Below are 22,294 nucleotides of genomic sequence, written 5' to 3'. Positions count from 1 at the left end.
GTTTTCCCATCTGTAGAATGGAACTAGCACGTTGATTTGATCCACCTCAGAGGGCTGTTGGAGCAATGGATATGAAGGTGTACACTAAACAGGTAGTATGGTGTGCAAACGGTCATGATTGTTGCTATTTTTATGATTGTTTTTGCATTCACTTTACGTAAAGGAACTCAGAGAGTAAGGTGGGAAATTTGTATTTAATAATGGTGTGCTTTCCCCTCAAATGCGAGTATTCAGAGCCATACTTTAAAACAATTTTTTTCATATATTTATTTATTTATTGTCTATTTATTCATTAACTCACATTCACTCACTTATTCACTCACCCATCTAATATTTATCAAGTTCTAGTATGAGTTTAGTTTTCCACTCTGCCCTGCTGGTTTTCCAGAGCTATCCTGAGACAGTCTATCTTGAGTCTCAGCCTACAGAGCCATACTTATAATCAAACCTTTCGGGTTTTAGATGTCACCGAATAGCTTGTATATCGTACAGTTATTTTTCAAAGTGTTTATGGGACCCGTTTTCCCTGATTCTTAGACAAAAAGTCCATGTATATATAGTGCTATATGGGAATCTAGTTTGTAATTGAATATATTGAATTTTAGGAGCATTTAAGTGCCATTTCTTTCTGTGTCCCCTCACTCCCAACCCTGGTCAATGCAGTGCAGAAAAATTTCAAGACATCAAGGCATTTTATCCTGATATTTTGGAGCAAGTTGTCAGAGGGACTTGGGTGCCTTGGTAACTGATGAAGCTATCAAGAGCATGAGGATGGCAGCTCGATACTGATGAAATAAGATGCTTTCCTGTGGAGGGGCTGGTTGCCATCAATACACACAGGAGGGTGTAGCTCCAAGGGTTAACTCAGTGAAGGGGCATATCATGGCTCGTTTTCTGTTGGAAATACAGAGAGAGATGGGTGGAGGCCACATTCCTGCCACTCGGTGCCTTTGCTTGCCCTGTAACAATATCCTCCTTGCCTGAAGCCATCTCAACAAAAGAGGTATTTATTGCCAGGTAATAAAATGTCAGAAATCTTTGAGGGATGCAAGAATGAAAACAATTTTTGCCCTGGGTCTCTCTCTTCATTTCCACCAGACTGATCTCTAAAGAGCTCAGTCTTTCATTAGGTTGAGCCTGGCTTTTGGCAAATCTTATGTGGAAGCTTTTCCCATTATGGATATATTCTTTCAGGGCTGAGAGGTTGGGAATGTGCTATAGCATCTGTCTCTTCTGTTTCAATAAACGTAACTGAAAACCTCCCCAAAGTGGGCAGGGGGTGACATGGGGTGGTCACGGTCTTACACCTGATCCCCCTTGTTACCAAGAATACTCATCAGCAGCCAGGCTTGTACCGTGAGCCCACCGTCCACAAGCTGTTACATCTTGGACAAATCGCCAAACTTCTCTGAGCCTCAGTTTCCTCATCTGTATGATAGCAATATCTCCTGGAGATATATATATATATATATATATATATATTTTTTTTTTTTTTTGGTGAGAACTAAAAGAGGGTAATGCATATGAAGTATCTGCAAAAGAAGCTGCTACCTAGTGGGCCTGAATGCATATTGTTTCCTTATTTGTTTCTCCTATAATGTGGTGCCAGAAAACCACACAAAGGCCATTTCAAGTCAAAGAAATCTTCAAAACCCAAACTAGGTTATGTACCAGTCAAGGAGTGAAGGACTGCTGGAGCGGTAGTGAGCTTCTGGTCATGGGGGTATGCGGGCTGAGGCTGGACGGCCACGTGGCAGGAATGTCTTAGAAGGGATTCATCCAGCTGGGTGATGGAGTGGACTGTCTGCTACTCAAAGTACAGGCCACAGACCAGCAAAGCCACCAACAGTGGCATCATGTGGGCACTTATCAGAAATGCAGCATCTTGATTTCACCCCAGACATACTGTGTCAGCACACGAATAGGATCCCCCAGTGGGTCATATATATGTAATAAATTGAGAAGCACAGGAGTAGATGAGTATTAAGGCTCCCAAGAGACTGCTTTTTTCTCAATCTAAAACGGATATCTAAACATGGATAAGAAAAAGACATATTTTGAGTGATGGTAGCTACAAGTCCATCCTGATTGTCCTAATTCCCAACCTACTCTATGTTCTGGTGACCAAAATATCTACCCAACCTTGTTCAACTGTAGTTCTGCTGGTTGGCACCTAGTAGGGATTCAAATATTTGTCGATAAACAGATGGACCCATGAAGGAAGGAATGAGGAGTGGAGGAATTGGCTGAAAACCCGAGAAGGTTTTGCAGTTCCCTGGGCTCTGAGCGTGGCTGTCCATACCTGCTGTCCCGCTGTACCCCTCCACCTTCAGCCGGTAGCGAGTCCGGGCGTCTCCCACGCTGAACTTGTCGTAGACGGCGTAGGCTGACTGGCCGTGGTCTCGCAGGTCCACCCGGAGCTCGTACTGCCCTTGGGCTGTGATTTTGTTCAGGGTGTCCAGCCCTGTGGACGACAGGCAAGGGGTTGCCTAAGAAGCACAGTGACCGAGGCCCCTATTCCTACTCACCCCGTAAGAGCAGCGGCTGCGTGTGATCTAAAGAGGTTTGCGTCACGCCTGGGCTTGCAGCTTGGTTTGCTCTTTGCTGCTGCAACACCAGGTGAGATATATACGGTTTCTGAGCCTCAGCTAAAATTGTGTTGACATCTTTGCCCTGCCAACCTCCTAATGTATTATGAAGATAAAGGAGATAAGGTGGAGCGCGTACCTTTTAAACTCTAAACTCCTTACGAGGGAAAGGCAATGGATGATAGGGACGGACAGTCCCCGGCCTGGGTGCTGGAACGTAGGACAGTGCCCTGTGCCGGTCGGTTGTTGCAGTGTGGGCTGCATGGATGGATGGATGATGGCACTGTCGTGTTGGCTTGGGAGAGTTCACATTGCAGCTCAACTCTTTATTGGCTAGATTCCTACGGCCAGCAGCGTAAACTCTCTGAGGCTCTGTTTTCCCAGGTGCAAGATAGGAATTTTGTACCTTGTGGGGTGCTATGAGACTTAGAGGTTGTGGCCCTGAGGGACTTAGCATAGGACGGAAGCAGTGAATGACATCAGTGAGGATAATTCTCTAAATGGCCCAGTGATTGACTTGAGGCTAGGCTTATTCTTAAGGCCTGGCTGTTGGCTCTCCTTTGACTGGATTTTTATTTTTAGTGACCCAGAGAATTTAAAGTCTTTCCATAGAGAATTTGATATCCTGTGTCAACCACCAGAGCTATTGTTTCCTCCTAACCCATTTCCTCTCCCACAGTTCGCTGTGGGTTAGGACAGATGACAAGGAGGACAGAAATGGACATTTGGGGCACAAACACGCAGGCTGTATTACCAAGCCAGAATTCTTCTTTTAGGTCCCCAAATCCAGCAGTGTAGGCCTTCCAGTTTCGATAGAAGTCCTCACGTCCATTTTTGCGTCTCAGGAACACCTATAAACATAATCAATGAATCTGGGTGCGCTTAAGCTATTGAAGGAAAGAGAAGACCTCTTTCTGAGAGGAAGAAACATCCAGTCACAGTGTTCTCACCCGAAAAATACAGATTAGTAAGGCTACCACCCAGCTTTGGGTGACTGTGATGTGCGAGTGTAGGTTGGTCACGTGTAACACATGCACCCCTGTGGTGTGGGGTGCTGACAGCGGAGGAGGCCGTGCCCGTGGGGACAGGAGGTACACGGGAACTCAGCAAACCTTCTTCTCAACTTTGCTGCCCATCTAAAACTGCTCTAAGAAAGGAAGTTTAATAATTAAAAAAAATACTACCCAGCTCATATGGTAATGGGATGGAAATAATTCGTGTAAAACTCTTCGCACAGTGCCTGGTAGATGGCCAATGTTAATTAGTAAACGCAAGGGGCTCGATGACCACTGTCATTTATAGATCACAGAGTTTTTTGAGGATCAAATGAGATAAGTTATGGGAAAACAGGGGAACTGGTTTTTATCCTCAGCTTCTTTCCCATTGCTTTGTTTAAGAGAGAATTCCTGAGTGTCTCCACGTGACAGGCACTATCTTGGAGAACCTCATGCCCGTTAGTGTCAGAGGGCACGGGGAGGACCTCGGCCTCTCCTCTGCCCCCATCCCCCTGCCGGAGAGCTCTGGAGTCTGTCTCCATGATACTCACGATCCATCCACCCCCGTCAGAGGTCATGTCACAGAAGACTTCCTGCTTCTGGGCCTTGTCGTTGTTCAGATAAATGGTGTAGACGCCAGAGGTCGTGTCTCCATTCAGCATGGTTTGGGAGCAGTCCCTGGGGAATGGGTACAGGACTCCAGCTGCGGGATAAGGAGAAAGAGTGGCTCTCTCAGAGCAGGACTGGAGCAGGAGCTTTCAGGCTGCAGCTCAAGTGCTTACTGACTAGACGCCTATGGGCGAGCAACTCAACCTCTCTGAGGCTCTGTTCTCTCACACGCAAGACGGGGACTAAAGCTATTTTGCGGGGGGTGCGGTGAGGCTTAGAGGTTATGGATGAAAGGGACCCAGTTCAGTCTCTTACACTGATGGAAGCCCCCAGTGATATCAGCGGGAGGAGAGCTGAACCGCTGGGAGGGCCACGTGTCAGGTCGACCGCGATCGACCGGGAGCAGCCAGGCGGCGGCACCTAATGGGAGCACCGGGTGAACACCCAGTACTGGCCAAGATGGCTGGGTCTCTAGCACCCGGGTGGCGTGGCTCACTGTGGGTGAGGACACCCTGTCAGGCTGGATGCATCTCAGGCTCTTCACAGAGGATTCTGAAGCCAAAGACAAGGGTCTAGTCCTGAACTTGCCACTGCCTTGCCTTCTGAGCCTGGGGATCTTAGAGGGCTAACCCAAGAATGCCTGGGGAACTTCCACGTGTAATAATGTGGTGCAAAAATTAAAAACTCGATAGCAATGAATGATCTTGGGGCTATGCTTAGCAGGTGGGCTTGAGAACTGACGGGTAGTAGCAGCTCTTTGTTCTGATCCGACCTTCTCACTGTACTTTACCTTCACCTGAGGTTGTATCATTAGCTGTTTTCTTGTCTGTTTCACAGCCCTAGTCTGAGAGCGTCTTTAGGGCACATTCATATTTTTTGTGCTCCTAGCACGTGCCGTGAGATCTGGCAAAGAGGTGCTTTTGCCTCTGCCCCTCCCTCAGCAGGTGTGTGTAGAGTGGCTAGAGTGAAGTGCGAAGGGCAGGAGACAGCCCTGGATACACTCCATTTACCCAGGTTCAGGGCTCTGCAAAGACCCCCTCCTCCCTTCCTCAGAGAAGGATGCTTCCTCTTCACCAATTGTGCAGCTTGCCCGTTTGCCACCTGCAGAGGAGATCTAGTGGCCGGGTGTGGAGGTGGTTCCCTGATCCTGGGACACCTGAACCCAGATCTGACTCTAACTCATGGTATAACCCTGAGCAGGTCATTTAGTCTCTGGGAGCCTCTGTTTTCCCACCAGAAAACTGGGCATGATAATCCTGGCCCAACGTACCAGCTTCGTGGGAGGACTGTTTGTGATTTTGAATATGAACAGGCTTTGTAAATGCCTGAAGGAGAACACTGAGCTTATAATGAGCCTCGACAATGGCTACCCACTGGGCTGGGAGTTCAAATACAATACAACAATTCTCACAAGGTCCTTATGAAGAAGGGATAGCTATTAACCCCATTATACAGAGGAAGAAACTGAGGCTCGTAGAATGGCAGTAACTTTCCTCAATCACACAGAGCAAGTGGTGGAGATGGGGAATGAATCCAGCTATTCTCACTGCTGGCCCTCCTTCCCTTTCACCACGAGGCCTGTAACCTCCTGCATCCACAATCCTCTGGCTTTTCCGGTAATAGCAGGGAATTGATTCTTTTCAGAAATTTGATGGGAACATTTAAAGTAGCAGTTAGAGGAGAAGTGGAGGGTTGGTTCAGTCTCCTCCCGAGCCCCTTACTTGTGGTAAAGGTGGTCTTGATGATCTTGCTTCTCAGGGGCCCATTCAGTGCCTGGATCTTGGCCATGTAGTGGGTGGATGGGCTCAGCTCTGCCAGGCTATAAGAGGTGGTGTCTGGATCCACAACAACTTCCTAAGGGCAGAAGAAAAATATAATAGCTTTTGGCCACATAAATCCTCAGAGTACAGATGATGCATTCACTTATTCACCCATCCATTAATTTCTTCATTCAACAAGAATCCGCTGAGTCCCACTCTGTGCCAGGCTCCGTGCTCACTTCAGGGCTGCAGACATGGAGAGGGTGCAGCCTGAGGAAAGCTCCTGGGGCCAGAAGGGGCAGAGCAAATTCAAGTAATACGAGGAGGCAACGACCTACCTCAGCCACACTTCAGTTAGGGGAGCAGTGGAAGAGGTGGGCAAAGACCAGATTACAAAGGGCCTTAAGTGCCAAGCTATGGAATTTGAAGTTTATCATGATAAGGAATGGAGGTTCCTGAAAGTTTTTTGAAAAAGGGAATGCCGTGATCTTCAGCTTAATCTGGTAGGAAGATGCATCACACAAAGGGCAAAGGTTTAGACTTTGAGACCAGTTAAGTCAGTGGTCCCTAATATGGCCCTTTTTCATAGATCTCTGGGAAGCTTTAAAATAAAACAATGCCTGGGCTTCATCCTAGAGTGACTGGATCATAAGAGCCAGAAGTGGGGCCTGACCAGGTGTCTATTTAAGAAGCTCCCTGGATGATTCTGATGCATAGTCACTCAGGGGATCTCTTGAGTCAGGAGATGATTACGACTGCTCAGGAGGCACGGCATGATGACAGCGCAAGCTGACCCAGCATGTCTCTTTTCTAGAACAGAGATGTCCAGGAGAGGCAGATGTGTACAGCTGCTGTAGACCTATTCTAACTACACCTGCTGTTTGTGACTGGTCACTGTGCTGCTGTCCAGATGAGGGGGATCGGTTTCAGTTCTGCAGGAGATCCTCTTTCTTTTCAAATCCTCTTTTTACCTTCCAGTGCCTGTGAAATCACCTTTTTAGCAGGTGACCTTGGTGTCAGGGATTGGAATTCAACCTGCAGTGCTAGCAAACCAAACACAACAGTGCTTTCTACCACCTTCAAACACAGCCCACTGGGTTTTGGCAGTAATGAATCAGTGTGGAGGCCCCTGGAAGGTTGTTTGGCATCCTCACAACTGGGAAGGTGAAGTTATCCTGATTTTTCCAATGCGGCAGGGTTTGAGGGGGTGGGGTGTTGGAGGTGTAAGTAGTTTCAAAGAAGCTAAAAGACTTGCACTCACTCCATAATTTGTTGGTGGCAGAGGATGGTCTTGCATCCTGTCTCCTAACATACTGTCCAGGATTCTTTCCTCCTCTACCAGGTTGACTTTCTTGAGTGAAACAGATTAAGCTGGGGACTGGACATGCAGGGAAGTAAACCCGGGTGAGCGCCTATTTGATACCAGTGACCCAGTGACCTTCGTGTGGCCCCCAGGTCTGGTCCTTGGGGAAGAATCAGGTACAAAGCTGGGTTCCTTGAATTACTTGGGGATACAATTACCTATCAGCTTTCTAAGCTGCTGTTCAAAGTTATTTCCTAGGCAATCAGGATAGATAGAAATGAGACTCATGACTTCAGGTAAACAGTGAATCCTAGGATGCCTGACCAGGAAGGGCCCTTAGAAACGGGGGAGTTCAGTGCACTCATTTTACAGATGTGAACCCTGACACCCAGAGAAGGCGAGGGACTTGCCTCTCTTCGCACAGTGAGTTAGTTCATTGTTATAGCGACTCCAAGAAGGACCGTAATGGTAACTAGAGATGTGTGTCCACTCCTGGTTAAACATGGCATATTGAACAAGCCAGTTTATCTCTACTTGCTTCTGATACCCACTAAAATGAAAGTAAAAGAGATATAAAGTATAAACTCACAAGGATGAGGGAAATGGCAGAGGAGACAGTAGCAGGTACTTGATGTCACCAGAATCTTGATCAGTGGAAAGTGTGGAGTGGTGGAGTGACAGCTGAAGTGACAGAATGGAGAAAGCCAGGAGCTAACTGACTAGTGGGTGCAGCCACAATGCTGCAGAGCCCGTCAAGTTCAGGAATGAAATGTATGCAAAAGCAGAGATGCCTTTGAAGGCCAGTGTGGGGCATGGCTGAACAAAGGTTTGTTTAAAACTTTGCATAATAAACAGATCCCCCAACAGTCTGGGTGACTGTCCTTCCCGGCCCAGATGAAAGGCTGAGGTTTCCTCCCTGGACAGGCTGAGCCAGAGAGGAGACTCTGGATTCAAGTCCATCAGGCCCAGCTGCAAGGGAGGCTCGGGTGCTGCCCTGGAAACAGGAGAAGTGAAGGTGTGTACACAGTGGGAGCCCAGGCTCCTTCTCCAGCAAGGCTTCTGGCAGCCTGGTTCGAAGGAGGTGGAGGATCCTCCAAGGAGACTGATGAGCTCGAGAGAAATAGTTTACAGTCCTGATGCTTGGGAGTCCCCCAAGAAAGTTGCTGGGGTATTTGCCCAGTAACTCTACAGCGAGCCCCATAGTTGACAAGACCTGTCTGTGCAATTAGACCTCCCAATCGGCTATTTCATTCTTGGCTCCAGTACAAAAAGACCAACAGGCATTAGGTGGAAGTCTCCAACATGAAAGATGGAGACCCAAACCGAACCAAACCAAACAGCAGCAAACCAGAAAAGAGACCTTGGAGGAAACACTATGTAGGCTGTGGAAGAAAATACCAAGAACATATATTCTTAGAGATAAAGAGAAGAAGGTAACAGGAAATGCAAATGATATGCTAGCAAAAGATCAATGTGCAGAAAATAAGTAAAAGATCTTGGAAATGTAAAGGATGGTGACCAAAATTAAAAAGTCAAAAACAAGTTTAGAAGGTAAAGGTTAGAAAATTTCTTTCGCTTGTGTGATGGTCTAAAGTTATTTCAAATTAAAAAGTAGAAGAAAAATAATCATGGGTAGGGAATATAAATAAAAATTGCTGTAAACAGTTGATGTCATAAGAACATGGTGATATATATTTCATTATATAATGGAATGATGCCATCTGTGAGATACATGACAAAGATGCAGAAGAAGCTTTTGGCCTTTGCTCAATAAAACATTTAAGGACAAAGAGTCCAGCTCCTAAAATGTCCTCAAGTCTTGTGAGCAGTGGTTCTTGACCTTGGCTGGCTGTCAAAACTGGAGTCTGGTTAAAATGAGACAGGGAGGCTGGGGCTTATGATTCAGAAGGTCTGGTATGGTGTCCAGTTCCTACTAATTTTTTTCCAGCTCCCCAGTTGCACTGGGATAGGAGAAACAGCATCCAGATAATTCTTCCCTACTTGGAGGATCACGTAAATATTTCAACCAGCAGTGGGGAGTTGTTTATATACTTCAAGATACCTTGGTTGTACCGTCCACGGATTCAAACACCAATAGGTAACCAGTGACAGATGCCCGGGGAGGTCTCCAGGTGAGAACGGCAGTTTCCGACTGAACATCAGTAGCAGTGAAGTCTCTTGGAGAATCGAGGTCTGGAGAAGATAAGAATTTAATATCAAATAAGTCAGCAGGTGTAGGACAAAGTCCCCAGCTGGGTATCAGGAGGCCTGGGTTCAAGTCCTTTCCCTACCATTGACTTATATGACCTTGGCCAAAACCTTCCCCATCTGTAAATGAAGAGGTTGAGCCAGATGACCTCCAAAGGCGTACATTCTCTGTGGTTCATCTCATCCCAAGGGCCACGTTTTCCTGAGCCCAACAGGATATTGACCGGCTTTAGTTGGATTTGGGAAGAAAGACACAGCCATGAACGTAATTAGAACCCCCCTTGTTTCTGAAGAAGAGGACAGATGAATGATGGTATTGGCGCTCACCCCTACTCAGAGGACATTGCCTCTGTTTCTCTGCTTGCTGCAGTTTGTAAAAAGATCTCAATGTATAAAAACCCAATGGACAACCAGGAAAACTTGCCTTTAAAATCTTTCTCTTAAAAATATTTCCCTGCCTAGAACACGGATCATTAAATACTGGGTTTAGGGTCAGCGGGGACTGGTTTTCCACTTAAAAAGCCCTCCTCTTAAAATTCGTGGGGACAGCAAGGTCATTTCAGTGCAAAAGAAAATGGTGTGTTTCTTAAGGTCTTGACTGAGTGGGCACCGGTGACTTTAGCTGATGCTGATGTCATCACATTGCAGGAAGCTGACTGGGGAAATAAGAGTTGGAGAGGGATACTGTTAAAGATAGAGGCTGTGGGTGGGCATCTTCCAGCTCTCGATGTCTTTGTACCTGTCATGAACTTGGTGGTGATAGTTGAGCTCTTCTGGGGCCCTTTCTCTGCAAAGATCCTCAGCGTGTATTCCGTGGCAGGCTTGAGGTTGGTCAGCGCATACTCCACCGTGTTCCCGGACACCGTGCGGGTAATTTCTGGCTCTAAACAGGAAATATACACACCGTGGCAGTTACCAGTCCGCTGTCTGGGCCATCAGCGGACTTGGCCAAGAGCACACACACCTTCTAACATAGAAACTTTCAGTGACCCTACAGAAAAGCAGGTTTGGTTTCTGAGATGACTCACACTCCTGTCTCTCTCTCTTGAGCAATCACTTCATATGCAAAGGATTTATCATATGGTACTGGAGTTTTCCAGGCACCCAGTCAGAAGGAAGGGGCCCTGGGGGTCAGGAGACTTTTGCACAGGGTGCCGCTGGGACAGCATTGCAGCTGAGGCACAGGACCCAGTTACAGGAGAGCTGCAGGTAACATCTCCAAGGCTTGGGCTACTCACGTTTAATTTGTCCCATTGCTTGCCCTCCCCTTTTCTTCACTTACTCTCATGTCCTTTTATTTGCCAAATGTCAAATCATTAGGCTGGGGGATCACAAAAATCAGGTGGCGTAGACACACCAGAGCCTGATTACTGGCTCTCAGTCCCACTGGGTCAGGACCAACGGTGGACCCCAAACCATGGTGCCCAGGTATATGTGCTTACTTCTCAATCACAGGTGACCAGCTGTCCTGGCTTGCCAAGGACTAAGAGGTTTCCCAGGGCATGGGGCTTATAAGGCTAAAACTGGGAAGGTCCAGGGCAGAGTGGAATGAGCTGGCCACTCTGTTCATCAGTCACGAGCCCACGCCCCCAGCCTCACGCACACTTCTGGACTGTAGGAAATTTCCACGCTTGCATCCACAATTTCCATGATTCCCACGAACTATACTCTGATTCATTTTAGGTGAGACAACATCATCTCCCCTGACTTGGAAGAGTTTGCTCACAGGGAATGTTTAAAAATAGAAAAGTAGAAAGAATAAACCCAAGCATCCCTCTAGCCCCACCCCATCTTTGCTCTGTCCTTGCAAGGAACTCTCGTAAGTGGTTGCCCGGGCTGAATTAAGATTTTCAGAGGCCCCAGCACAGCTTGTGGTGCCCTCTCATATTGTTACTGAAGGTAAAACAATACTGAACCATAAAATATGAAACTCACATATACTTTGAGATTAAAATAACAACATATTTTTTCTAGTCTAGCTCATGACAAAAGTATGGATTTGTTCATTGAAAAGGAATCTTTCTTTCTCTTCTCTCTTATTTGTATTTAATTTTACCTTCTGGTAGCCTTGATTTGCTGGTGCCCCAAACAAGTGTTTAATCTCCAACTGAGTAAATTAGCACAGATGGTTGCAAAGACAAGGAAAAATAATTTCTGATTTCTCAATCAGGTCTGCTCTAATGGGCCTCGTCTGTGGCATCCAAGAAGCCCGGGCTCCCCAGAGCTACCTGAAATGGTCTGTTTAAGATTTCAGATTCTGGACTCCTTCTTTGTAAGAGGTGAGAGCTGCTGCCTGGAGAGGGTGACTCACTCTGACGGCAGAGAGCCTAGCAGGAGAGGAGGAACAGGCTGGAGACGCACCCTCTGCTTTTCCTTAAATGGCCTGCTGGCCTCCCTTGATACAACCATGGGGCTGATGCTCTTTCACTTGACAACAAGCAGGGGATATGGGTAGGACCTCTCTTGCCACCTCCTGAACTGGTCCCTCCACCCCCACCCACCCAGCCCCAGTCCCAGCCCATGAGTCTATTCTGAGGTGGCAGTTGAGAGCCACAGGGACATTGCTGGACTCTCCAGTCTACCCATGCATTTTTGCTACCATGGACCAAGTGTGGCACAAAGAAGGGAGAACGGGAAGAGTTTACAGCAGGACAGACACTCCTCAGGGTGGGGAGGGTCTTGGACACGACCTTACCTCTCTCCCCTGTGTAGGAGATGACATAATTGTCCACAGGGGCGATGGCCGGCTGCCACATGGCCAAGGCTTCTGAGTCGGTGATGTTGGCTGTCACCAGGCCAGATGGGCCATCCAGAGCTGCAAGGAAAGATGGTGATGTGTTGGAGAGATGGGCAGTCATGGGGTAGGACATCAGACCACAGCTGCTCTGCTGTCTACACTGCTCCTGGACTCCAGTACTGGTGCACGGCCTGTCAGGAACCGGGCTGCACAGCAGGAGGCGAGCGGTGGGCGAGCGAGCGAAGCTTCATCTGCCACTCCCCATCGCTCCCATTACTGCCTGAACCATTCCCACCGCCATCCACGGAAAAACTGTCTTCCACGAAACCCGTCCCTGGTGCCAAAGAGGTTGGGGACCGCTGAACTAGAAGATGTGTGTGAAATGTGTTGGGGGCAGCACTCAATAACTGCAGTTGTTATTAACATGACTATTAAAGCTATTTGGAGTTTTCAATATGACTTCCAAATGACTTGTACTGAGAAGGGATGGATAGTCCCAGGGCCTTGGCCCTTTTAACTCACCACTGCTACAACCCAACATCCCTTTCTTAGAAACCAACCTAAATATGACTAGGTCCCACTTTTGTTCACATTTGTGACTCAATTACTCCAGGACGACAGCCCTGGGAGGATGGGGGGTGCGGCAGCCATCATCAGCTCATTTTACAGATGAGGTATCTGGGCCCCAAGAGATGAAATCACTGGCCTGAGAGTCAGGAAGTGGTAGAGTGATTTGGGGCCCACCCCGTCCACTCTGAGGTCCCTCCTGTTTCATCTTTCACATACAGAATCTCCTTTAACGGATGAGGACAACGGGGCCTCCGGAGGAAACAGATCCAGACTTCGCAACCAGTTGCTGTGGAGAACCCATGAATGAAAGATTTCTAGGGGGGAAACGAGGGTCTGTGTGGCAGGGTGGGCAGAACTCTGGGTTCAGACGGGAGGTTTTAACTGCATATTAGCAACCCTTTTAAGACTATTAGGATATTTTTAAAATTTCCTGTGAGGCCCATTCTTTAGATCCCCTAACGGATTAGGCTGGATAATTGCTCATATATCAAAGGATAAATTGTTTAGGAACATGGCTGCCTGAAGAGAAATTTTCCACTTCATTCTCCTTCAATGCAATTCATTATTTTTCCCTCCTTACAGTGTGTTGTACAAATCAGGTTATAACAGGAAAATCATCCTTTATTTTAGAAGAATACAGAGTTTGTAGTCAGACTGACCTAAGTTCAAATTTGCTTCCAGCATTTACTAGTTATATGGACTTGGCCAAGGCATTTAATTTCCCCAGGTCTCAGTTGTTTCCTCTGTAAAATGGGAAGGATAATAGCTATGGGGTTTACATGTGAAGGGTTTAGTAACAGGGCCTGAAATACAGTAGCTGCCAGATCCAGAGTAGTTACTTTATAGTGTCTGTGTGAAGCACCTGCTTGGAAGGATCCTCACACTGGTCCTGGCACTATCGGGGAAGGGAAGGAAGTGGATTAATGTGTACAGTCATTTTTTATATTTGCAGACGCTTTACATATACAGTTTCACGTGATTCTTACAGCTTCCTGCAAAGGAAGCAGAATTGCACCCATTTTACAGAGAAGGGAACTAGACCCTCGAGAAATTCACTGACAGCTCATGTATCTAGAAGTGGCAGAACGTGGGATTTCCACCAGGTCAGCATGACTCCCCAACTTGTGCTATTTTCCCCACAATACCCTGGGAAACGGTGGCCCAGGGAGGTTGAGGATGCAGCTCAGAAGAGGCTACAGATGGACCAGAAATGAGACCGCTGGTGCGCCAAATCCAGCCCACTTTCCCCAAGAATTTCCTAAATAAAATCTTTTTTTCTAGCTTCTGAATCATGAGAAATAATGCTGAAGGTGAGAAAAACACCTGTGGTGAGCATCCCCGAGACAGGCTCGCTTTCTTCAAAGCCCTTCAGGGCGATGACGCTGACAAGGTACTCCACTCCAGGTAAGAGTCTCAGCAGCCTGGTCTGAGTCTTGGTCCCATCCACAGTTACCACTGAGGGTGTACCTAGAACACAGTAAAAGCAAGATGGGGGAAGGTGAACCTCACTGAAACTTATTCACAGTTGTCTCAAGAATGGGTGTATCCGATTTGGCAGTGAAACTATATCTTCATTCAACACCATTTTCTTGACTTCTCAGTTGCTCCTACCCTCTGGCATAAGAGAAGAGCTTTTACTTTTTGTATAATGTTTTTTCCATCCATGAAGATGCCAAAAACTGAGCCAGGGGAGGAAAAAACATGAGGTCACAATGTGCTAAAAATGGCAAGTTTCCATTCAGTAGAGAGCTGGCCATGTTGCACAAATTTTATTTACCTATTTTTCCCACAAAGAATATGGGAAGCTTGCTATGTAATGTATATCTGATATATTTAATCCATTGTATTAGCTAAAGAATATATAGACTCATCCCTTACTAGCAGAGATTCTACTGTTGAAGAAAATGGTCATGGTCAAGCTTGTACTCTTACATCTATGAAAAAGTCCAAAGTTTATATTTCTTAGAAATTGGGGGCCGGTGAGGAGCTTGTATATCAGCTGGCCAAACTCCCCACAGAGATGCTACCGCATTTCTCTGAAGAGGTTATCAACTATCATCTTTGTATACACTTCCACTAACGGGGAGCTCACTACCTCCCAGAATGTCTTTAGACATATTTGACTATGCTCCCCCCACCCCCTTGGTCTCTATTATAGCCCGTGTGCTCTGAACTAGAACTCCCAACTCTGCTAAGTCACAGCTTCCCAGACTATGAGCCTGGAAACGATCTTCATGACATGACCCTTCACAAAATAGTTTCTTCCAAGGGTCTCATAGCACTTTACAAATGAAGTCTATCCAGATGGTCTCAAATATAAAGAAGTAGTTTTCTTTGGCCATGATGTTTGGGATGATGGGATTATCAGGGTCTCTTCACTATTCCACCCAAACCCTCCAGATCCTCCTCCCTCTCCCCTCCCCAAGTGCCCTACCTCCTGCAGTGGGTACAGAGGTAACCCGGAAGCTCTCCACCTGGGTAGTGGGTGCCTTCCAGCTGACAGTGGCTGAGTTTTCAGTGATGTCTGAGAAAACGATTTCCTTCGGGGAGCCCATGGCTGTCGAGGAAAGAGCACAGGAGAAACCCAGATACGGTTAACTATCTTACTCATCAGCGATCCTTCCTGAATTCCTGATCCATGAAAACTCAGTCCCTAGTTTATGTTCCAGCCAAGCCTTTGGGATGGAGAATGTGGTGACCTGTGATTAAGTTACGACTTGATGGGAACAGTTGTTCTTTCATTCAGGTACAGGGCCCGGAGCTGTAGAGCTGCCATTTGGTTTCATTCAAGAACGTTCGCACCATAGCTGACGTCTAAGGAAGTGAGGGTGAATGAGTGGTCTCACAGCTTGGAATACACCCTCCTTTAGGTTTTGATGTTTAGCATTTTTTCAAATCTTTGCTTTTTAGTTCCTTTTATTAAATGATACCAAGACTTGACAATTGTACAGTTCTTTGCAATTTATAAGGATTAACCCTCATTTAGAAACCACTGAGGTGTGGTTGTAGCCATTTTACAGAGGACTAAACTGAGGCTAAGTTCTCCAGTGAACATTCTTGTGATATGACCTTTCTAAGTCCCAGGAGCAGAGCTGAGCACAGCCCTGGGATCTTGGAAATAATGTTCACGTGGAAACTGACCTCGACAAACCCATTCCCAGAACTGGATGGAGGTCCAGAGCCAGAGGAGCAACCTCAGACCTTTCACCAAAGCAAACACCCCTTGGATATTGGGTCTGCCTGGGGGAAAGCCATGCCTGAGGGACAGTTCCTGCTACGTAAATGCCTCCCCCGCAAACCCAGTTTCCTTTGGCTTTTCTCTGTATTTTTTGGCTTAGCTTTTTGCCCTCTGCAGCTGACCATGCTTGACCATAGAATTCAGGAAACAATTTTCAGGTCTCCTGGGAACTCATTTCCTCATCTTTTCCCCTCTGCATCCCACATTGATTGTTAAGTTCTGAAACCCACAGCCCACTTTGGGGAGCTTTTTTCCTCTCCATTTCTGTCTTTTTCTCTCCTCCTACGGCGTTCTCCTGTGACCTGCTAGCCACCCTCAGGTTCTGTGGCTGCCTGGGGTTTTGCCCTCTCCTTAGAAAGCTTTGGAAGCCACAGGGGCTCTGGAGCCTGGAAGATCTTGATTCTCCAAATACCACAGAGAGGCTGGGCAACCAGGGGCAGTTCCCTTCACTTCCGAGAGCCTGAGTTGCTCCGTCTCCATCTTTCCACTGGGAAAAGTGGTGCCCACCTTCAGGAATGTTTTGAGGATTAGCAGAGATAATGGATGTGAAACCCTAGCACAGAATCTGGCACACAGTAAGAACTCAGTAAACATGCTTGCCCTCTCTTTTTTTTTTCTTTCCCACGTGATTCTTTTTTCCATGGGCCACCTGAATTTTGCGGTAGCCCCCAGGAAAGATCTAGATGAGGCAGAATGAGAAAAAACCCCCGTGGGGTGTGTAAACTCAGGCACTGGGGCTCTCCTTCTGCCAGGCTAGTCCACTCTGACCTTCACTCTGACTGTGAACCTCATTGGGGCAGGTCCTGGCACATTGTAGAAAGTGTATCTTGTGGCCACAGCTTTCCTCTCTCGATCCCAATTTTCTAATCTGCAAAATGGCAATATTATCTGCCCTGGCTGAAAAACCATAAGAATTAGTGACCTCATCTGTCATGCCCTCCTGAGGGATGTGCTTGATGAAAGTGACAGTAGGAAGATAGATAGCCATGTGTCATCTGAAGAATGGCACAGTAGTGGTAGAATTCCAGGGTCAATGGTATTTTTAGGCAACAGACCTTCCTAGGTGTGGAAGACAATTTGTTATTTTAGCGTGTGTCCTTCTGCCATAAATAGGGCCTGCAGGTCTCCAGCACCACAGCGGAAGAGATGGTCAATAGGAACCTGAAGGCTGAGCCTCAGAGAACAACTAACTCACACCTATTGAAAAGTTAGGGAGACCCAGGAAAGGCAATGCCTCTGTCTCTCTTTCCAAGAAGACTCTTGGTTTTCAATAAAAATTCCATTAGGAAAACATTTGGAATTGCTAGAAATTCTCAAGGAGGATGAAGAGTACTTCTGTCTGTTCTCTGCATAAAATGTTGCCTCCCCAAATCTGGAGCAAATGTCTTTAATAATGTGACCATTAACAATCATTTAAAAAATTCTCCCTCCAACATATTTTTATTCAATACTTAATATGTGAATCGTGATAAGCTCAGGGGACGATTATTGTAGCCAGTGTGATTTAAGAGCAAGGATTTTGGAGTTACACTGACCTGGGTTTGAATTCCATTCTGGCTTTACTAGCTAAAAACACCTTAGCCCCTTAGGTCTCTGTGAAATGGGGCTGAATGTGGCACTTAGGCTGTCTGTGTCACGTGAATCAGTGAGGTAAAGTGTGTCAGTTGCCCTGCTGTGTGTGACATGAAGTGCGTGCTCTGTAATCGATAGTTTACACTTTATGAGAGTCAGAGGCAAAGGCACCAGGCATAAAGAGCCTGTTTCACGTAGAAGGGAGGATTGCTGAGCACGTGTCTCTGCAGACCCGCTGACCCGGGTCCCCAGACACGATGCCACTGCAGCTGCGTGGTGTGTGGCTTTAAGTCCATCTGAGCTGCAACTGAGCGGGGGAGCTGGGAGGCTGTCTGGCAGGGAGAAGTGAGGTAGAGCGGGAGGGGGCACATTCTGGGAGTCGGGAGAGGGGCTGCCCCCTTGGCTTTGGGGGTGGAAAGGGTGTATGTTTGGGGGTGGTGATGGGGCAGGTTAAAGAAGCATTTCAGGGTCCTCACTACCCCCGAGGTGAGCAATAGGAACCTCCAGAAGAGAATGACAAAGTCATCTTACTCTGGTTTGGGATTTTGAACTATTTTCTGTCTATTCTGGGGACCGTCCCGATGGTATACAGAGGCATGTTGGCATTTAACTCCCCAGAGGCAAAAGAAGCTCCTGGCAACTCTGGGCTTCCCAAAGCGGAGCCCAGGCTGTTGTGAAGAAGTGGCTCAAACCACGGAGGGGAAGAGGAGCCACTGCAAATGCAGAGATTGACAGAGGAAGAAACAACCCATAATCTAAGGGTCTGTCAGTAGGGGAATAGTTAAATAAATAAGTTGTATGGGATTATCTCTGAGATCTATTAATAAGCAAGGAACACACACCCACACACACACTCACACACACCCCCCCCCAATGTGTGGAAGAGTGGGTATGTTAACCGCCACGCCAAAAGAAAAAGGTGAAAAAAAAAGAGAACATAGACTTATGTCTAATCTTATCTGTTTATAGAGCATATTTCTGCAGTGATTCAGAAGAAAGTGGTAATACTGATTGCTTCTAGATAGAACAACTGGTGTCAGGGACACAGTAGAATAGAGACCTCACTGTATATCCTTTTTTTTTAACTTTTGAATTTTGAACCAACTGGGCCATTAAAAAATAAAATGTATGTTAAATCACCCAAACATAATATTAGCTAATATTGTTACAGTGGGCAAGGAAAGTAAATACTTGACATTTATGATGTGACATGAACCTCATGGCTGACCTTGGAGTTAAATGCTATTGGCCAGATGAGGGGACTGAGGCCCGGAGGGGAAAGGAGACTTGCTCACGCTTACATAGCTGGGAAGAGGTAGAGCAGGGATCCGACTCCAGGGGATCTGCCCAGAGGCTGCAGGCTTAGCCATTCAGCTACACTGCTTCTACCCACGCTCCCTGGCGCTGGGGCACTCAGGGCTGCCAGCTCATGCTCAGGGAATGAGAGGAGAACCTGCGGCGGCTTTTACAGGGAAAAAGAGGAACAGAGAGAAGGGTTTACAAGGAGAAAGAATGAAAACACAAAAGGGAAACTTTACGAAGCTGATGAGGTAAATTGGACATCTGCCGTGATCAAGAGTCACCTCGCCCGTCCTTGCCAAGTACCGGAGCACACGTGTGTACGTACACGCACACACCGACGCACACACTTCTCTTCGGCTGTGAGACACAAGGCCCCAGAGAAAAAAAATCAAAGAAAGGGCTATCCTAGAGGGCCTTTCTTTTTTCTTGTTCTTAGAAAAAAAAAAAAAGCTCATGATTATTCATTTTTGCTTTAGAACTGCAGAACCTCTAGAAAAAAAAGATCAGCAAAAGAAAACCAGTGATGAGAAGTAAACTTTGAAAAGCAGTGTTTATAAACCAAGGTCAGAATCAGGCTCTGCCTCTGATCTGAAGTTCTTTTATGGGAAGCCACAGGGAAGAGGAGACAAGGACCCACGTCCCTGGGATAGGGTCTGTGTTAATAAGAAACAGTATTTATTCTGGCTGAATTGCTCCACGTCTACAAATACTGAGTATGATTTCTACAGGTGGCTTCTCGGAGCTCATTAGGTCCTGAAATTTGGCATCAAAAAATACTCACCTCTGGACAAAGGGAAGGTTTTGGCTAGTGTTATGCCCTTTGCCTGTCAGAGATGGCAAGTGTGTATATTCGTTGGTTATCTGTCACCTAGCCTGCTTATATTCAATACTATTAAAATAACTTGGCATTTGGGTTCTACCCCAAATCTGGCTGTGTGACCTTAGGCAAATCACTTCACCTTTTTGGGCCACGATTCTTCATGCACAAACAGAAGAGTCTGGGCTACATCATTTCTCAGGTCCCTTCTACCTCTGCCTGTGGTTCTGTGATTCTTTCCCCTGGTTCCTCTGAAGCAGTGGTCTCTAGCAAGTGCTCCATTTCTGTACCTGCCTCAGTTTCCTGAAGGAATTCACCCTACCTGTTGAAGGTCATTTGTTTTCTCTTTAAAGAGCCATATTAGTCTTAGTATTATCATTATAAACAGTCATGTTATAACCATCTTTTTTCGTTCTCCTTGAAACAACTCATATTGAAAAGGATTTTCATTTCTCCTTCCAGTGCCATGTAGAGCTGCTGTGAGTATCACATAGAATGACTGGGCCTCATGGAGAACAGCCTGCCAACCTTGCCAGCCTCCTCTTTTTTCCTTCTTGATCAGGGTACTGACTATTTCACACATAGCATTTTATAAGTATTAATCTTTATAGGTGGAGGTACCACTTCTTCATTATTCCCTGCATAGTTTGAACATTTGACCAAAGAACAAGGAAGTATATCTCTGGATAAAACATGATAATAGGTAGAAGGAAGGGCCTTTGGAATTAAAAAAAAAAAAAGCAATGATTGTAATGACTATCTTAATGATAATAATAAAGATGTTAATAGCTCTCATTTGCTCAGCCCTTGCTGTGTGCCAGGGCCTCTGTATGGGCTTTCCATGAATTATCTCATTTAATCCTCATAACACTATTAAGTGAGTGGCCTCATGCTTTTTGCGTCAAGACTTAGCCGTGGTCGCCTAGTCTCTACTCAAGAGTCAGGATTCAAACACAAGCTTGTCTGCATCCGAAGCTCTTGTAATTTCCCAGCCCTGTGAGAAGAGGAACAGGGAACTTTTCTCTATTCTCTCCCATTTATATACGGTACCTGTTGTTGCTATAGCACTGACTGGCTGGGATCGCCTTCCACTGCTTATTCCATAGAGTTCAATTTCGTATTCAGTGGCCTCTCTGAGACCTGTTATGTCCCTGGTACGTTCGGGGGCAAGTAGGGTTATTTCCAGTGGTTCAGACTGCTTTTTGGTATCTCTGATTTTGAGAACAAAGCTGTCGAAGACCCCTTCATCAGCTGTCCAGGACAGACGGAAACCGTCTGGGGTGGCATCTGAAACCAGAAGGTTGTCAACTTCCGGCTCGGCTTCTAGAGGGGGAGAAAATGGTGGAAGGAGGAGAGAGAATATCATTCAGCAGCCCGTGCAATCTTCTCTCCAGTGAGGGTATCAATATGGAGTGATGCCCCAGCTCTCAGAGGTAGAAGTGTCCTGAGATACCGAAAATAAAATTATCCAACACGAACATGTCTAGTAGATCTAGGAGAGGGGAAGGATGGAGTTGACACATTCCATACAAGCCAAGTGGCTGCTTGCATGTGTGAGTTTTGTCTAAAAGCAATTCTGTAAATCCACATCTGGACTCAGCAGTGGCCCCTCCCATGCATTATTAAACAAGTTCAAAGTCAGTAACTTGTTTACATTTGCTCTCTGTCCGCCAGTGGCTGAGTGCCCATGCTCTGTGAGACCTTCTTCTTTTCTTTTTGAAAAGACACATAAACCAGCATTAATGATCTGTAGAGCTGCCCGTGATGATACTACTGATTATATTTCCCTTGATCCTGAGGAAAATGGGTTTTAAAATGTTATAATGTTCTTTTTGGTTTTTTTCTTAGAGCTGCTTTACTAAAGAGGGCTCCTACTCTTGACTGGCCTGCTTTTTGTTAACCATTCAGGAAGTGTTCAGATGGTAGAACTAAGACTTGGAACCTCTTGTGCTACATACTTCAGACCCAAGGTATTATCTTGGATTGCCTTAAGTAGACAAAACTCAATGTCAAGGTAAATTTAGAGCTGAGTTTCCCAAAGTATACTCAGAGCAAACTATTCCTGTTTGATCATCATCCATTGTAAAATAAGTTTGGGAAACATTGCCTGGGTAAGTCCCTCTTGGAGAGAAGCATGCACATTAGAATGTTCTCTAAAGCCTTGTGGTCAAGGATCCTGTTAAACTATGTTTAACTCGGTGTTTCCAAAACTTCATTTGAACATGGAACTTCTTCACTAAGTAGTACCTTTGAATATGGAGTTAGTAATCTCTAGAAAGACTTTGGGAAATACAGATTGTTGACTGTTAAAGTTGTTCATGCTATATTTCTCTAGGAATTATTAGTGTTGAGAAAATTATGGATTTAGTCTGTGTCGAAGAATCTCGATGATATTAGTGTTTACCAGTATAAGTTCACAGTTGGTTTTCCAATGACAAGCCCACCTGGGAAGTTTGTCAAGATCACAGTTGAGGCTTTGAGGTGACAAACGTGGTAAATAAGTTTTTGAAATATACTCATTGGTATATTTCTTTTGAGAAGGCTGAAATGTAGCTGGGGACCAGCCATGATGAACACAGAGGAGGGTGACGTGGA

General features: G+C 46.1%; 1 protein-coding gene and 1 long non-coding RNA gene across 5 annotated transcripts in view; one reads left to right on the top strand and one right to left on the bottom strand.

Annotated features, from left to right (window-relative positions):
• Positions 1–21,587, top strand: part of LOC133097797 (uncharacterized) — a 55,755-nt gene extending 34,168 nt beyond the window's left edge. For both annotated transcript variants that reach the window (XR_009702062.1, XR_009702063.1), the window contains 2 exons: positions 14,052–14,174; positions 21,548–21,587. This is a non-coding gene — a long non-coding RNA (uncharacterized LOC133097797). The remainder of the gene's footprint in view (positions 1–14,051; positions 14,175–21,547) is intronic.
• Positions 1–22,294, bottom strand: part of TNC (tenascin C) — a 91,404-nt gene that overhangs the window by 3,746 nt on the left and 65,364 nt on the right. For 2 of the 3 annotated variants that reach the window (XM_061200036.1, XM_061200037.1), the window contains 10 exons: positions 20,750–21,022; positions 15,205–15,327; positions 14,094–14,237; positions 12,159–12,278; positions 10,203–10,346; positions 9,318–9,448; positions 5,914–6,046; positions 4,135–4,286; positions 3,343–3,439; positions 2,303–2,464 (listed from right to left, as the gene is read on the bottom strand). In XM_061200036.1, coding sequence (XP_061056019.1) covers positions 2,303–2,464; positions 3,343–3,439; positions 4,135–4,286; positions 5,914–6,046; positions 9,318–9,448; positions 10,203–10,346; positions 12,159–12,278; positions 14,094–14,237; positions 15,205–15,327; positions 20,750–21,022 — 1,479 coding nt within the window. The remainder of the gene's footprint in view (positions 1–2,302; positions 2,465–3,342; positions 3,440–4,134; positions 4,287–5,913; positions 6,047–9,317; positions 9,449–10,202; positions 10,347–12,158; positions 12,279–14,093; positions 14,238–15,204; positions 15,328–20,749; positions 21,023–22,294) is intronic. The other variant, XM_061200038.1, reaches the window with a different exon arrangement.

Source organism: Eubalaena glacialis, chromosome 9, assembly GCF_028564815.1.
Source record: "Eubalaena glacialis isolate mEubGla1 chromosome 9, mEubGla1.1.hap2.+ XY, whole genome shotgun sequence".
In the NCBI taxonomy this organism is placed as follows: Eukaryota; Metazoa; Chordata; class Mammalia; order Artiodactyla; family Balaenidae; genus Eubalaena; species Eubalaena glacialis.
Note: the sequence above shows the minus strand (reverse complement) of the source record. Positions and strands in the feature narration are given on the sequence as shown.